The sequence below is a fragment of the Trichechus manatus genome, unplaced genomic scaffold (assembly GCF_000243295.1).
Source record: "Trichechus manatus latirostris isolate Lorelei unplaced genomic scaffold, TriManLat1.0 scaffold00072, whole genome shotgun sequence".
In the NCBI taxonomy this organism is placed as follows: domain Eukaryota; kingdom Metazoa; phylum Chordata; class Mammalia; order Sirenia; family Trichechidae; genus Trichechus; species Trichechus manatus.
The window spans coordinates 260,493-275,903 of record NW_004444008.1 but is presented as its reverse complement, the minus strand read 5'-3'; the positions used below and the strand labels follow the sequence as shown (position 1 = coordinate 275,903).

General features: G+C 47.3%; 1 protein-coding gene across 3 annotated transcripts in view; it reads right to left on the bottom strand.

Annotated features, from left to right (window-relative positions):
• Positions 1-15,411, bottom strand: part of PDCD6 (programmed cell death 6) — a 28,298-nt gene continuing 12,887 nt past the window's right edge. For 2 of the 3 annotated variants that reach the window (XM_004380263.2, XM_023734812.1), the window contains 4 exons: positions 12,196-12,240; positions 4,810-4,968; positions 1,447-1,556; positions 1-531 (listed from right to left, as the gene is read on the bottom strand). In XM_004380263.2, the coding sequence (XP_004380320.1) occupies positions 433-531; positions 1,447-1,556; positions 4,810-4,968; positions 12,196-12,240 (413 nt within the window). In that variant the 3' untranslated portion in view covers positions 1-432. The remainder of the gene's footprint in view (positions 532-1,446; positions 1,557-4,809; positions 4,969-12,195; positions 12,241-15,411) is intronic. The other variant, XM_012556645.2, reaches the window with a different exon arrangement.

The following is a 15,411-nucleotide window of genomic DNA, read 5'->3' as shown; positions in this document are numbered from 1 at the left end:
GTCTGTACCATTCATTTATTGTTTACATTGCATATTCAAACGAATACAATAAAGTTTTTTAAAAAAGTAAGGCACATGAAAAGCCTTATGTGCAAGTTCAGTATTACTTAAAATTCCTCTGGCTAAAACAGAGGTGTTTCCACTACAGACTGGAGACACCTGGGGAGCACGCTCTGCGTTCCTCTGTGCAGAGCCCTTGAAGCGTTACATGCCAGCGAATCAAATGCTTGTGTCTGATCATGATACAGCCACTGCTACAATCACAAAGCATTCATCGGCTTATCCACATATGTACATTTAGGTCCCCAACGCTAATTATATGCAATTAAACAGGAGCTGCATCTAGCTGCACGGAGCTCCTCGTGCTGAGTGACAGGGAGAGGTTTGGCGTGTCTATCGTCCTCCGAGGCCTGCTCCTCGCAGAGCCCGGGGTCATACGATGCTGAAGACCATGGACAGGTACTGCTCATAGGACACTTGGATCCAGCCATCCTGGTCAGTATCATAGCGCCGGAATATGTCTGTCAGTCTCTGGGGAAGACAAGCCAGGCATTAGATCCTGATATTTACCAAACAGCAGGCACAGAACGTTCTTGGTAAGAAGAGATGCGGGAGCCATTCTCGGAAGCTCTCCCTGGCAACAAACGATCACAGAGAACGCCCCTGGTTGGGGGTGGGGGGGGCCGGTGTTCCCCTGCTTTGGCTGCAGGTGACCACAGACATCCCCAGGGGCCAGGCCTGTCCACCAGGTGGACCCTGGGGGTGTGACCGTCTCCCTGGAGGTCAGGTGGAATGGGGGAGGGTAAGAGATCAGGAGGCGCATGTGGGTTGAGGCCCAGCTCAGCTACAGACCAGCCCTGGCCCCCAGCAGAGCCTTCCAGCCCTTCGTCCCAGTGGTCTCTCTGTTGTGGGCATGTGAGGACCTGCCAGAGTCTCCCTACCCCCACCCCCCACCCAGGCGGAGCAAATCTCCTGCACTAGGATGGGGGGGGTCTGTCCTGCACTGCCCGCCGCAGCCCCATCTATGACTCAAATGACCAGTCCAGGCAGTCAGAAGAGACAAGTGGGGGCACCTCCACACCCCCAACAGGGGCTGCCTCCAGGTGGCAGACACCATCAACCCTAAGGATGGCCGCAGAGTCTAAAGATCAGAGGACACGGGCACACACAGCTCCCGTGACACAGAAAACACGCTCGTCAGGCACCATGAGAGCGGCAGCCTGCAGAGGGACTGGAAGCAAGGCTGGCTGATGCCGCCTCTAAACCCCACCGCTGCCGCAGGCCCCCCCGCCACCAGCTAGTAACACCACCGCCGCCAACCCCACCACCGCTGCCTGATTCCATCACGCTGCAAATCCCAAAGTGATACCACTCCTGACACCCTCACAGTCCCCATGTCACTTCCTGTAGCCCCTGTAAGCCCAAAGAAGGAAGGCCTTCGCCTACCTGTAAGACGATGCAGCCTTGGATGAAGTCGTCAAAGGCAATCTGCCCTCTTCCCTGCCTGTCAAACTTCCGAATGAGGATATCGTGAAACTGGTCTGAGAGCCGGTACCCTTGCAGAAGGAAAGCAACGATCAAGAGTCAGGAAAGGCTGGACACTCGCCCCACACCCCGACTCCCTGCTGAAACACCCCACGAACCGCTAACGGCAAACAGGAAGGAAATAAACATGCAAGTTCATGAAACGGCACGGACAGCAAAGGAAGGCCCCCAAAGGGATCGTCGTAAGTCCGTCTACGCCCCCAGCACCACGCAGTGACTGGATGACCAGCACCACCATCCTGACCTCAGCAGAGGCGTGGCAGCCCTTGCTGTGCTGGAAGCTGATGGCTGTTCTACATGAACCCCCGGATCTGCGGCCACTGATAGCACCAGTATATGGCGCTGCGCCCACAGAAATCCCACCTCCCAGGGGGCAAATTCAGCTTCTGGGGCCCAGGGGAGTTGCCATCATGAACAGCCCCTTAGTGATGAATTGTACGCCGTTTATTAACCTAGACGGGGACATTCTGAGTCCTCCAGCTGCTGGGATCCTCCTTACCAGAGATGCTTTGAAAGACAAGGTTCAAGTTACCCAAAGTGTAAAATGCACAACAGGAGATGGGAGACTGATGGGCATGCCCCCACGCAAGATGACAGGGCACGTCGAGGTCACCAAGGGCCACCCAGGACCACGGCAGAGTCACCAACTCCATTTTCCAAGGACTGAGTCCTGCTGGGAAAGGTGTCCTCCAGAGACATCACTGTCAGCAGACGGCCAGGTCTCCTGGTCTCAGACGCTCGTCTGTGGTTCTCGGCTGCCGGTGGGGACCCGTGCAGATGCTCAAGGGCAGCAGCTTTGTTGAGACGAGGTCCCTCCCCTCTCCTCCCTCCTACAGCTACGCTGTGTGACCTTGACGTCTTACTTATTCAAGAGATGAGATCCAGGAGCCAAAATGTTTTTGCTGCTTTTTCAGAGGCTTGTTGGAATCTTTGCAAGGAATGTAACCTACTGTCTGGGTGAATTTCACAGTTATTACCTGCATGATCAATCACCCTACCAATACGAGTCAAACACACACATTACATAGTGCCTTCCAGACAGGCCTGGGCCACACCCCATAAATTCAGGGGTTCCACTTCCTGAAAGCTGACACAGGACCCGTCCCTGGGTCAGAAGGAGCCAGCAGAACTGTGAGTGGGCCTCTGTGTGCGGGTAGGCGGGGCTGGCTCAGGTGCCGGGCACGGACAGACGCACAGACATTAGATCCAGATAAGAGAAGCAGCATCCACCACCCGGACTTAATTTCCACTTTACCGGGTCCCCGTGTTAATATAGAAGAACAAAACAAAGAAGTCAGACTAGAAAGATGAATTTGAGACAAACGAACTACAACAGAAGAACCTGAGGGAAGGCCTGGGCACCTGTCTCAGCCTCCTCTGATGAAGGCACTCGTCTAACAGGGTGGGGGGCCTGTGAGGCTGGGAAGTACCGCCCACATCGTTTGCACCCGCGTTTGCACAGTGAGTCCCAAGGGCACCAGGCCTCACAACGTGAGAAAATGCCAAAGCTTCAGACATGGGAAGCTGTTACCCGTCTAGAAAGTCACAGAAGCCAAGTTTACCCCAAAATCAGATACAGCCTGGCTCCCCTGCAGCAGGTAGGTCCCCCTAAACTCTCCCGCCCAACCACACTCTGGTTCCCACTCCTGCCTCACTCCAGACCAGTGATGGCCCTCTGGCCCCAGAAGCACTCCAGGGGCTGCAATTCTTCACCCCCACCCCCGCCCCCGCACTAGCCCTGCTCTTGCCTCTCGCAGGGGAGGAGCTGGGCGACGGCAGGGGAGGAGCTGGCCGAGGGCCCCCCCCTCCATATAAGAGCAGGGCAATGACAGGGGAGGAGCTGGCCAAGGGCCCTCCCCCAGATAAGGACAGGGTGAGCTCAGCTGCACCCCAAGCTCCAGCCAGAGGCCACGAAGTCAGCCTCTGGCCCAAACCCCGGCGCACACCAGTGCGCTGAGAACCCCTGCCCATGGGACCCCAGCGCCTCCACCTGAAGCAGTGCAGGGGCTCACGGGGCAGGAAAGGAGGAGGAGACAGCCTGAAACCCCGTGCAAGGAAGCCAAGGAGGGAAGGAGCCACCTAACACCATGAAAACTGTGAGGGACTCCACGTTAATAAAACTCAAAACCTCAAGTCTCCAGACTATACTCCGTTATAATCTCACTTTTCTTATTTTTTTTTTTATAAAAGGCCTTTTCAGGAAAACACTGACGAGGTTAAATCCGGGGCCTGGTGAGAGCCCTGAGGAAACTTACCACAAGTAAGTCAGAACTGGGGTGCACTCACTGAAAGACCTGGACAAGTCTTGGGGCACCTCAGCTTTGCCTTGCAAATAAAAACCACGCCTGCCTCCCAAAGCCCTAAGACCCCAGAATTAGCGTTGGAAACAGCGGTTTGCTCTGGAGAGGCACTATGTAAGCACTTGAGCACACACCGTTCATGCAGTCGGGCCTGGCGCGTGTGCACACTCAGTCAAGCCTGGCAAGCGTACACACGGGCGCGCACACTCGGGCCTGGCACGTGCACACGCACCTGGGCTGGCACGCATACACACGCGTGTGCATGCATGGCGCACGGTCACTTGAGAATGGGGGAGTGCTCTTTCCTTCTGTAAGGCTCAATCTTGGTCATGATTTGTACTGACCAAGAATCAGACCTATAACTTACAGAACTTCTTTTTATGGTTATTTTACCATCATCTCCAGAGAAGTAATTTGGTATATCATGAACTATCAAGCTGCCCGTACTCATTTTAAATTGTTTCAGAAGCCACATTCTCAATTTTGTTCGTGACACTCCATTTCACAAAAGATGGAAGACCTGCATAGCCCTTATCTCATTTTGGATGAAAACTACATAAAAATTTCCGTATCAAATGTGGCCAAAACCTGTTGCCACTGAGTCCATTCTGACTCACAGGGATCCTGTAGGACAGAGGAGAACTACCCCATACCGTTTCCAAGGCTGTAGTCTTTACGGGAGCAGACTGCCACATCTGTCTCCTCCTGAGTGGCTGGTGGGTTCGAACCTCTTTTAGTTATTAGCACCTGAGCGCTTAACCACTGCGCCACCAGGGCTCCTATATCAAATATGAGCCTTCACAGCATAAACAATCATCACTTCAAGTATAAGCCTATGTGATGTAAACACAAGTTCTACATGGGCTCAGTTAAAAAACTAGTAAGTTGAACAAAGTAATAAAATGTCTGCTGATGCTTGGGTTCCAAAATGAAATATGCTATGCAGTCAAGACAAGTGAATTACCAAAACCTGACAGTGCTTGCTTGAGCTCGTTCTTGTCGATCATCCCAGAGTTGTCCCTGTCGTAGGTGCGGAAGACGTTCTGCCAGTCTGTGATGTACTTCCAGACGCCGGTGAACTCGCTGAAGTTCACGCCGGCCTTGTTCTCTCGGTCAAACATGGCTGAAAGAGACAGAACGCGGTCAAGGCATGTCACGTTCGGACTCAACTTGAGGCAGCAAGGGACTTGATCACAGCGTGGTCACCCTGAAGCTTCCCCTCCAGCCCGAGCCCCTGGGCAGCCCAGCAAGGTGGGTGGCCCAGGCGACCGCTAGGTAAGTACTGGTTGACGGTTAAACAGGACGTTACTAACAGTGCAATTCTGACTGCAGAGAGGAAAGTGCCCAGCAAAGCCACCGGAAGAACAATAATGAAGACAAACCACCACCTCACATGGACCGCGGACACAGGCCGGAGGAGCGCGCCCCGGACCGCGGACACAGGCCGGAGGAGCGCGCGCCGGACCGCGGACACACGCCGGAGGAGCGGGCGCCGGACCGCGGACACACGCCGGAGGAGTGGACGCTGCTCCTTTCTACAGTGGACGCAGTTGCGGGGAGGTGACCAGCACTCTGGTCCCCCACGCACAAGGAAGCCACTTTAACTGAGAACAGGGCCCACCGTGCTTTGTCAGCTGTCACTTCAACTACAGAACAGGCCCCACTACTCCCTCACCATCTCTAGATTTTTATTTTTTTTTTAATTACGACCTTTCATGGAGAGAAAAAAATCAGTCTAACTCGAGGTCCAAATTCAAATACAAATGTAATTGCAAACTGCCTAAAAAATACATAAAAATTCAGACTACATTACTGCTGCAGAGAAAATAATACATAATCTGGCTGCTTCTCAGGTGCAGAGGTTAGTTTAAGGCTGACAAAGTCCTTTTGCTTTGGTCGGAAGCACATTACACATCAATGAGAAATCTCACGAGAACCTGACTCTGTTTCCTCCAGTCGGGCACCACACTGGGGTCCAGGACTGGTTTTCACATCGCTGTTCTGCGACGTGGGCGCCCGTGGGATGCGAGCACGCGAGATACAGGAGCACATGGGACACAGGAGCATGCAGGACATGAGAGACAATGGGATGTTAGCACCCAGCAAGCGGGCACATGGGGGATGTGGGAGCACTGAGCATACAGGACGTGGGAGCACGCAGGACGTGGGAGAAAATGGGATGTTAGCACCCGGCAAGTGGGCGCATGGGGGATGCAGGAGCACTGAGCATGCAGGATATGGGAGCACACAGGACATGGGAGAAAATGGGATGTTAGCACCCAGCAAAGCAAGAGCACGGGGAATGTGGGACACGGGACACGGGAGAAAATGGGATGTTAGCACCCAGCAAGCGGGCACACGGGGGATGTGGGAGCACTGAGCATACAGGACGTGGGAGCACACAGGACGTGCGAGAAAATGGGATGTTTGCACCCAGCAAGTGGGCACACGGGGGATGCGGGAGCATTGACCATACAGGACATTGGTGTCCACAGGACAGGCAGGGGCTGCAGGACACACTGTGCTCCTCTGGTCACTTGTACACGTGGCCAGTGCTGACGAAGCCGCAGGGGTGGCAGAAGGGGCAGAGGCACAGGGTTCCAGGTGCTTCTACCACCAGGGAGGTGTGCGGCAGCCCCTCCTCAGGACCCTACATCTTCAACGTCCTTCCTAGCGTTAAGGGCCAAGTCCCTGTCACTGCCCCAGGCGTAAGTTACCCTGATGACTCTTTACCTCCTGATTAATGTGATGCAGCTACGAAGAGCTACACGTGAGACAAGGGCAGTAAGACTGAAAGAAAGGAGCCCTGGGGGTGCAGCGGTTAATGCAACTGGCTGCTAATTGCAAGGCTGGTGGTTTGAACCCACCAGCCACTTGGCAGTAGAAAGACAAAGCAGTCAGCTCTTGTAAAGATTAAAGCCTTGGAAACCCTATGGAGCAGTTCTACTCTGTCCTATAGGGTTGCTATGAGTTGACGAGGCACTAGTGGGGCCTGCTGTCTAAAGCAGAAACAAACAGCAACAGGTTTGTTGGAAGGCTGGGAGATCACCTAAAAGGAGCCCTCCCTCCTACTACCTTACCGCTAGAACTCAGATTCTATCAAAAGCCCTTTGTAATACATGGCTGGGCTCCCAAAGAAAGGGGAGTCATCATAAGAAAAAAAGTTAGCAGAACCAGGAAGAGAACAGTACTCTGGGAGACAGCAAACCAAGGGACTGCAGCCATCGGAGACCAAACCAACGAAGGGACCGTGGCCACTGGAGACCAAACCAAACCAAACCAAGGGACTGCAGCCATTGGAGACCAAGCCAAACCAAGGGACTGCGGCCATCAGAGACCAAACCAAATGAAGGGACCGCGGCCATTGGAGACCAAACCAAACCAAGGGATCGCGGCTATTGTAGACCAAACCAAACCAAGGGATCGCGGCCATCGGAGACCAAGCCAAACCAAGGGACCGCAGCCATCGGAGACTAAGCCAAACTAAGGAACCACAGCCATCAGAGACCAAGCCAAACCAAGGGACTGCAGCCACTGGAGACCAAGCCAAACTAAGAGGACCACAGACATCGGAGACCAAGCCAAACTAAGGAACCACGGCCATCGGAGACCAAGCCAAACCAAGGGAACACGGCCAATGGAGACCAAGCCTCGTCCCCTGTGAGGAAGGAGAACTGAAAACAAGATCCTCTATTAAAGTGGTCCCTGAAGGGCGGTACATCTTTGGAAGGATCAATGAGAAATCCACCTTCCAGCAAAGGAAGTCTTCTAGAAATCAAAGGAGGGGTGATTAATACAATAAACCTTTCCTAAAACTATGCACCACCACTCACCTGTCAGTTTGTTGTACGGTGGTGGGTTTCGTGTGGCTGTGATGCTGGAAGCTATGCCACCAGTATTTCAAATACCAGAGGGTCACCCATGCTGGACAGGTTTCAGTGGAGCTTCCAGACCAAGACAGACTAGGAAGAAGGACCTGGTGGTATACTTCTGAAAAAGTTGGCCAGTGAAAACCTTATGAACAGCAGTAGAACGTTCTCTGATACAGTGTCAGAAAATGAACCCCTCAAGTTGGAAGACACTCAAAATACAACTGGGGAAGAGCTGCCTCCTTAAAGTAGAGTCAACCTTAACGATGTTAATGAAGTCAAGTTTTTGGGACCTTCATCTGCCAATGTGGCACAACTCAAAGCGAGAAGAAACAGCTACAAACATCCATTAATAATCAGAACATAAAATGTATGAAGCATGAATCTAGGACACTGGAAATCATCAAAAATGAAACAATGCATAAACATCAATATCCTCGGCATTAGTGAGCTGAAATGGACTAGTATTGGCCATTCTCAGTCGGACAATCATATGGTCTACTATGCTGGAAATGACAACTTGAAGAGGGATGGGGTTGCGCTCATCATCAAAAAGAACATTTCAAGATCCATCTTGAAGTACAATGCTGTTAGTGATAGGATAATATCCATACACCTACAAAGAAGACCAGATAATTATTCAAATTTACACACCAATCACTAGGACCAAAGACAAGAGAAGTTGAAGATTTTTACCAACTTCTGCAGTCTGATATTGAGCAAACATGCAATCAAAATGCATTGATAATTACTGGTGACTGGAATGCAAAAGTTGGAAACAAAGAAGGATCAATAGTTGGAAAATATGGCCTTGGTGACAGACATGACGCTGGAGATCACAAGATAGAATTTTACAAGACCAATGACTTCTTCAGTGCAAATATCTTTTTTCAACAACATAAACAGAGATGGAATACAGAGCAATCAAATCAGCTGAATCTGTGGAAAGAGACGATGCAGAAGCTCAATATTATTAGTCAGAATAAGGCCAGGGGTTGACTGCGGAACAAATCATCAACTGCTCATATGCACGTTCAAGCTGAAGGTGAAGAAAATTAGAACAAGTCCATGAGAGCCAAAGTACGACCTTGAGTATATCCCACATGAATTTAGAGACTGCTTCAAGGATAGATTTGATGCACTGAACACTAATGACCGAAGAGCAGACAAGCTGTGGAATGACATCAAGGACATCATACATGAAGAAAGCAAAGGGCCATTAAAAAGACAAGAAAGAAAGAGAAAACCAAACTGGAGGTCAGAAGAGATTCTGAAACTTGCTCTTGAACACTGAGTAGCTAAAGCAAAAGGAAGAAGTAATGAAGTAAAAGAGTTGCACAGAAGATTTCAAAGGGCCACTCAAGAAGACAAAGTATTATAATGAAACGTGCGAAGACCTGGAGATAGAAAACCAAAAGGAAAGAACACGCTCAGCACTTCTCAAGCTGAAAGAACTGAAGAAAAAATTCAAGCCTCCAGTTGCAATTTTGAAGGATTCTATGGGGAAAATATTACATGACACAGGAAGCATCAAAAGAAGATAGAATTAATACACAGAGTCGCTGTACCAAAAAGAACTGGTCGACATTTAACCATTTCAAAAGGTAGCATATGATCAGGAACCGATGGTACTGAAGGAGGAAGTCCAAGCTGCACTGAAGACACTGGTGAAAAACAAGACTCCAGGAACTGACAGAATATCAATTGAGATGTTTCAACAAATGGATGCAGCACTGGAGGTGCTCACTCATCTTTGCCAAGAAATTTGAAAGACAGCTACCTGGACAACCAACTGGAAGAGATCCATATTTGTGCCTATTCCAAAGAAAGAAGATCCAACAGAATGTGGAAATTATCAAACAATATCATTAATATCACATGCAAGTAAAATTTTGCTGAAGATCATTCAAAATTGGTTGCAGCAATACATCAATAAGGAACTGCCAGAAATTCAAGCCAGATACAGAAGAGGACGTGGCACAAAGGGTATCATTGCTGATGTCAGATGGATCCTGGCTGAAAGCAGAGAATACCAGAAAGATGTTTACCTATGCTTTACTGACTACACAAAGGCATTTGACTGTGTGGATCATAACAAATTATGGATAACGTTGAGAAGAACTGGAATTCCAGAACACTTAATTGTGCTCGTTAGGAACCTGTACACAGACCAAGAGGCACTCATTCAAACACAGCAAGGGGATACTGCATGGTTTAGAATCAAGAAGGTGTGGATCAGGGTTGTATCCTTTCACCATACTTGTTCAACCTGTATGCTGAGCAAATAATCTGAGAAGATGGACTACAGGAAGAAGAACGGGCCATCAGGATTAGAGGAAGACTCAGTAACAACTTGCATTATGCAGATGGCACAACCCTGCTTGCTGAAAGCGAAGACAACTTGAAGCACTTATTGATGAAGTTCCAAGACTACAGCCTTCAGTATGGATTACACCTTGTCATGGATTTAATTGTCTCCCCAAAATATGAGTATCAATTTAGCTAGGTCATGATTCCCAGCATTGTATGATTATCTACCATTCTGTCATCTGATGTGATTTCCCTAAGTGTGGTAAATGCTCTCACTAGGATGTTAATGAGATGGATTAGTGGCAGTTACACTGATGAGATCTACAAGGTTAGACAGTGTCTTAAAGCAATCTCTTTTGAGATATAAAGGAGAGAAAGGAGCACAGAGATAGGGGGACCTCATACCACCAAGAAGGAAGCCTTGGGAGCAGGGCACGTCCTCTGGACCTCAGGTTCCTGAGCTGAGATGCTCCCAGACCAAGGGAAGACTGATGCATCACAAGGACCTTCCTCTAGAGCTGACAGAGAGAGAAAGCCTTCCCCTGGAGCCGGCGCCCTGAGTTTGGACTTCTAGCCTACTGGACTGTGAGAGAATAAACTTCTCTTTGTTAAAGCCATCCACTTTTGGTATTTCTGTTATAGCAGCACTAGATGACTAAGACACACCTCAATATAAAGACAACAAAATTCCTCACAACTGGACCAATAAGCAACATTATGATAAATGGAGAAAAGACTGAAGTCGTCAAGGATTTCATTTTACTTGAACCCACAATCAACGACCATGGAAGTAGCAGTCAAGAAATCAAGCGATGCATTACACTGGGCAAATCTGCTGCAAAAGACCTCTCTGTAAAGTGTTAAAAAGTAAAGATGTCATTTTGAGGACTAAGGTGCACCTGACTCAAGCTATGGTATTTTCAATCGCCTCATATGCTTGCTAAAGGTGGACAATGAATAAAGAAGACCAAAGAAGAATTGATGCCTTTGAATAATGGTGTTGGCGAAGAATACTGAATATACCATGGATGGTCAAAAGAATGAACAAATCTGTCTTGAAGAAGTACAGCCAGAATGCTCCTTTGTCTCACACAGTTTGGACACGGTATCAGTAAGGATCAGTCCCTGGAGAAGGACATCATGCTTGGTAAAGTAGAGGGTCAACAAAAAAGAGGTAAGACCCTCAATGAGATGGACTGACACAGTGCATGCAAAACTGGGCTCAAGCATAACAACGATTATGAGGATGGCTCAGGACCAGGCAGTGTTTCATTCTGTTGTACATAGGGTCGCTATGAGTCAGAACCAACTCAACGGCACCTAACAAAAAGACTATGCAGCCACAGGCCTGTCCTGTCTTGGATCTGAGTTCAAACCCGTGTTTCTGATGCAGTAAACGAAACCCAAACTGAAAAACCAACGTGGTCCCAGGTTGGTTACATCTGGCCCTAGCAGAAATAAACGCAAATCCCCTCTGGAGGACACACTTGCCATTCAGGCCATGAGATTTGCACGTATTGAGTTCAACCAAACATGAACCCAGAAAAGAAGCCAATAAAACGAACAAGACTTCAGGGAAATCAGCCATCGTGAATGAGCATCAGCAGAAACAATGCTCAGATTTAGACCACCCCCAAGGTCTTCACATACTCACCAGAAATGTAACAGGAAGTAACTATATATGTATTACACTTCAATAAAGCATTTACTTAAAAATGTAAAAGACTACCATATAAAATACTTGAACAAGAGACACTATTACAAAAATTAACATGTAGTAAGAGACTATTAAAAAATAGATAAAACTTTAAATATAATGAAATAATAATTTAGAAATTAAATACAAGTGTATACATAATGTTTAGAATTAGACGTTGAAAGGATGGGCTTAACAGTAGATTAACACTAGATAAAGAATTAATGAAAGCACACCTACACAGCGAGACACTGGTAAAGAGTTAATGAAAGCAGACCTACACAGTGAGATAAGAAGAGGTGAAGAGACAGGGAGGGCAGAATAAAAAGGTCCAACATCCATCTAATTGGAGCTCCATGAGAGAATAAGATATAAAGCCACAGACATAGAAAGCACAACCTATATCCAATTAGGACAGACAGAAAGAAACCCACACATCTGCCTGCACAGGCAGAACAACACTATATTTACTTACATATGATTGACCTGACAGTCACTGGATTAAATGGAGTCCATGTACCTGAAAACAAACAACAGGAATTAAACTTACAGAAAAGTATTTTTAGAGGAAACAGAAAAATTCCTGATCTATAATACTATAGCACAATGAAAGTGAAGACCCTCAAACAGTGGTTCTCAACAGGGTAGTGCAGCTCCCCAGCATCAGTCTAGACATTTTTGGAAGTATTTTGGTCATCAAGACCATTGAGAGGAGCCATGAGCATTCAGGGGTCTGGGCCCAGTCCTGCAGTGTGTAGGAGTCCCTCTGTTTATAATTACCTGAACCTGGAAACTCACTCTTATTTTATATATAACCAAAAAATGGCTTTATGTTATTTTAATATACCCGGAATTTTCCAGGAATGCAGCCACCAGGAAACTTGAGAGGACTGCACTTAGTTTGTTAGGAACTTTGCTAAGTTATTCACCATCTCAGAAAATCCTATCACCAAGAACACTCAATACAACACACCTGGAAAAGTACACCTTTATAGTCACTGCATCCTATGAGTCTACATATAGGTGCAAGCATCGTATGACTTCATTAATCATGCCTAGGCATATAAAGCATATTCAAAAACATACTATGAACTCATACCTTAAAAATTCCTCCTAAGACTGCAGTTTGGGCATTATGCTATTTTCCTCGAAATTGTAAATAGGTAGGCTACATCATCGATCATTCATTCCAGAATAGTAACGGGGATGTTAGAAAGAGGATGTTGAAACTGACAGACTTCAGAATTGTGTGAGCCATTTATCAACTGTGATGGTGAAATGTTCTTCACCAGACATCTTATGCCCAGGAACCTATTTCCAGAGTGATTTGTACCTTTATTTTTTATACCCATTAATATCAAACTATAAAATATTTGTTACGTGTGGGGGGGTGAAGGCAGAAGCAGCGTCTTCTCCCACCCTACCCCTAATGTATATAAAAACATATCATTTATTTTTCTATATACAAAATTGTTTCAGGCACGAACCATTCAGTTCTGGATGGCATACAGTAATGTAGTCGTCTGACGGCACATAAGGTAGTGATTTTATGCTCACATTTACAATAAAGCAGTTCCTACTTGGAACATGGGTAGCAGCAGATGGTGTGAAGGGTACCAACACTTCATGGCCCCCAAAGCCCTCCCTCTGGTCGCTCTGGGCCTCATGGGGCTCCTTCCCGAGCCACACTGGCTCAGCTCTGGGCTTCAACACGCACTGTTTCTCAACCTCAAGTGTGACCGCTCCAAACACACACACCCTTCTCCCCATCTCCTACTTCCCCTCTACGTCTCAGGTAGAATATTCAGCCACCACATTTCTTCAGCCCACAAGTTAAATCCATTTGCTCTACAAGAGCACCTCCTAACTTCTCTGGAGCATCCCCCTCCTGTGATTACTCAGTTAAGGTTTGCTCTTCCCACTAGTGGACCAACTCCACCCTGGCCTGCGCCCAGCAGAGCCTGGCACACCCCAGTGCACAACAGGTGCTTGTTGAACTGAAGAGATTTACAGCTCACGGGAATATCTTTGTACAGATTAGGGGAAGAATGGGCAAGAGTATGTATATAAAGGCATTAGGAAAAATCAGTACTATTGAAAACTAGTATTGTAAAAAGAAAAATATGTCACAGAGAACCCACAAGGCGAAGAATGAGAAAACTTCTAAACACGGAAGAACATCATTTGTTCACCCAGCTCCTCCTGATCTTCCCCTGACCTCAGCTGCTGCACAACTGAACCAGCAGTTGGCACTAAGACGAGCCTCCTCTGACCCACCACTGGGAAGAAGCTCTAGGAGCTAGGCCCACCTGTTCTAGTTCTTTTCCTGCTTCAGAGCAACCCATCTCTGGTGCCAACTTTTCCTCTACAGCAGCTGCCACCTGTCTCTGGTTTTCCTGAAACAATCCTCTTTTTGTCTTCTCTCCACCTCTGCTACAGGTTGAAACACCACTTTGGGGGCGGGGGGGGTGTTATGGACTGAATTTCAAATTCAAGCTGAAAGAACTGAAGAAAAAATTCAAGCCTGGGGTTGAAATATTGAAGGATTCTACAGGGAAAATATTAGACAATGCAGGAAGCATCAAAAGAAGACGGAAGAAATACACACAGTCAATATACCAAAAAGAATTGGTCGACATTCAACCATTTCAGGAGGTAGCATATGATCAGGAACCAATGGTACTGAAGGAAGAAGTCCAAGCTGCACTGAAGGCACTGGTGAAAAACAAGGCTCCAGGAATTGAGGGAATACCAACTGAGATGTTTCAACAAACGAATATAGTGCTGGGAAGTGCTCACCCGTCCATGTCAAGAAATTTGGAAGACAGTTACCTGGCCAACCGACTGGAGGAGATCCGTATTTATGCTTATTCCTAAGAAAGATGATCAAACTGAATGTGGAAATTATCAAACAGTATCATTAATATCATACACAAGTAAAATTTTGCTGAAGGTCATTCAAAAGTGGGTGCAGCAGTATTTCAAAAGGGAATGTCCAGAAATTCAAGCCAGATTCAGAAGAGGACGTGCTGATATCAGATAGATTCTGGCTGAAAACAGAGAATACCAGAAAGATGTTTACTTGTGTTTTACTGACTATGCAAAGGCATTCGATTGTGCGGATCATAACAAATTATAGATAACACTGCAAAGAATGGGAATTCCAGAACACTTAACTGTGCTCATTAGGAACCTGTACATAGATCAAGAGGCAGTCATTTGAACAGAACAAGGGGATACTGCATGGTTTAAAGTTAGGAAAGGTGTGCATCAGGGTTGTAACCTCTCGGCATAGTTAGTCAATCTGTATGCTGAGCAAGTAATCCCAGAAGCTGGACTATATGAAGAAGAACGCGGAATCGAGACTGAAAAAGACTCAATAAGAACCTGTGTTATGCAGATGACACAACCTTGCCTGCTGAAAGTGAAGAGGACTTAAAAGCACTTACTGATGAAGATCAAAGACCACAGACTTCAGTATGGATTACACCTCAACATAAAGAAAACAAAAATCCTCACAACTGGACCAAGAAGCAACATCATGATAAAAGGAGAAAAGACTGAAGTTGTCAAGGATTTCCTTTTGCTTGGATCCACAATCAACACCTATGGAAGCAGCAGTCAAGAATCAAAAGACACATTGCATTGGGCAAATCTGCTGCAAAAGACCTCTTTAAAGTGTTGAAAAGCA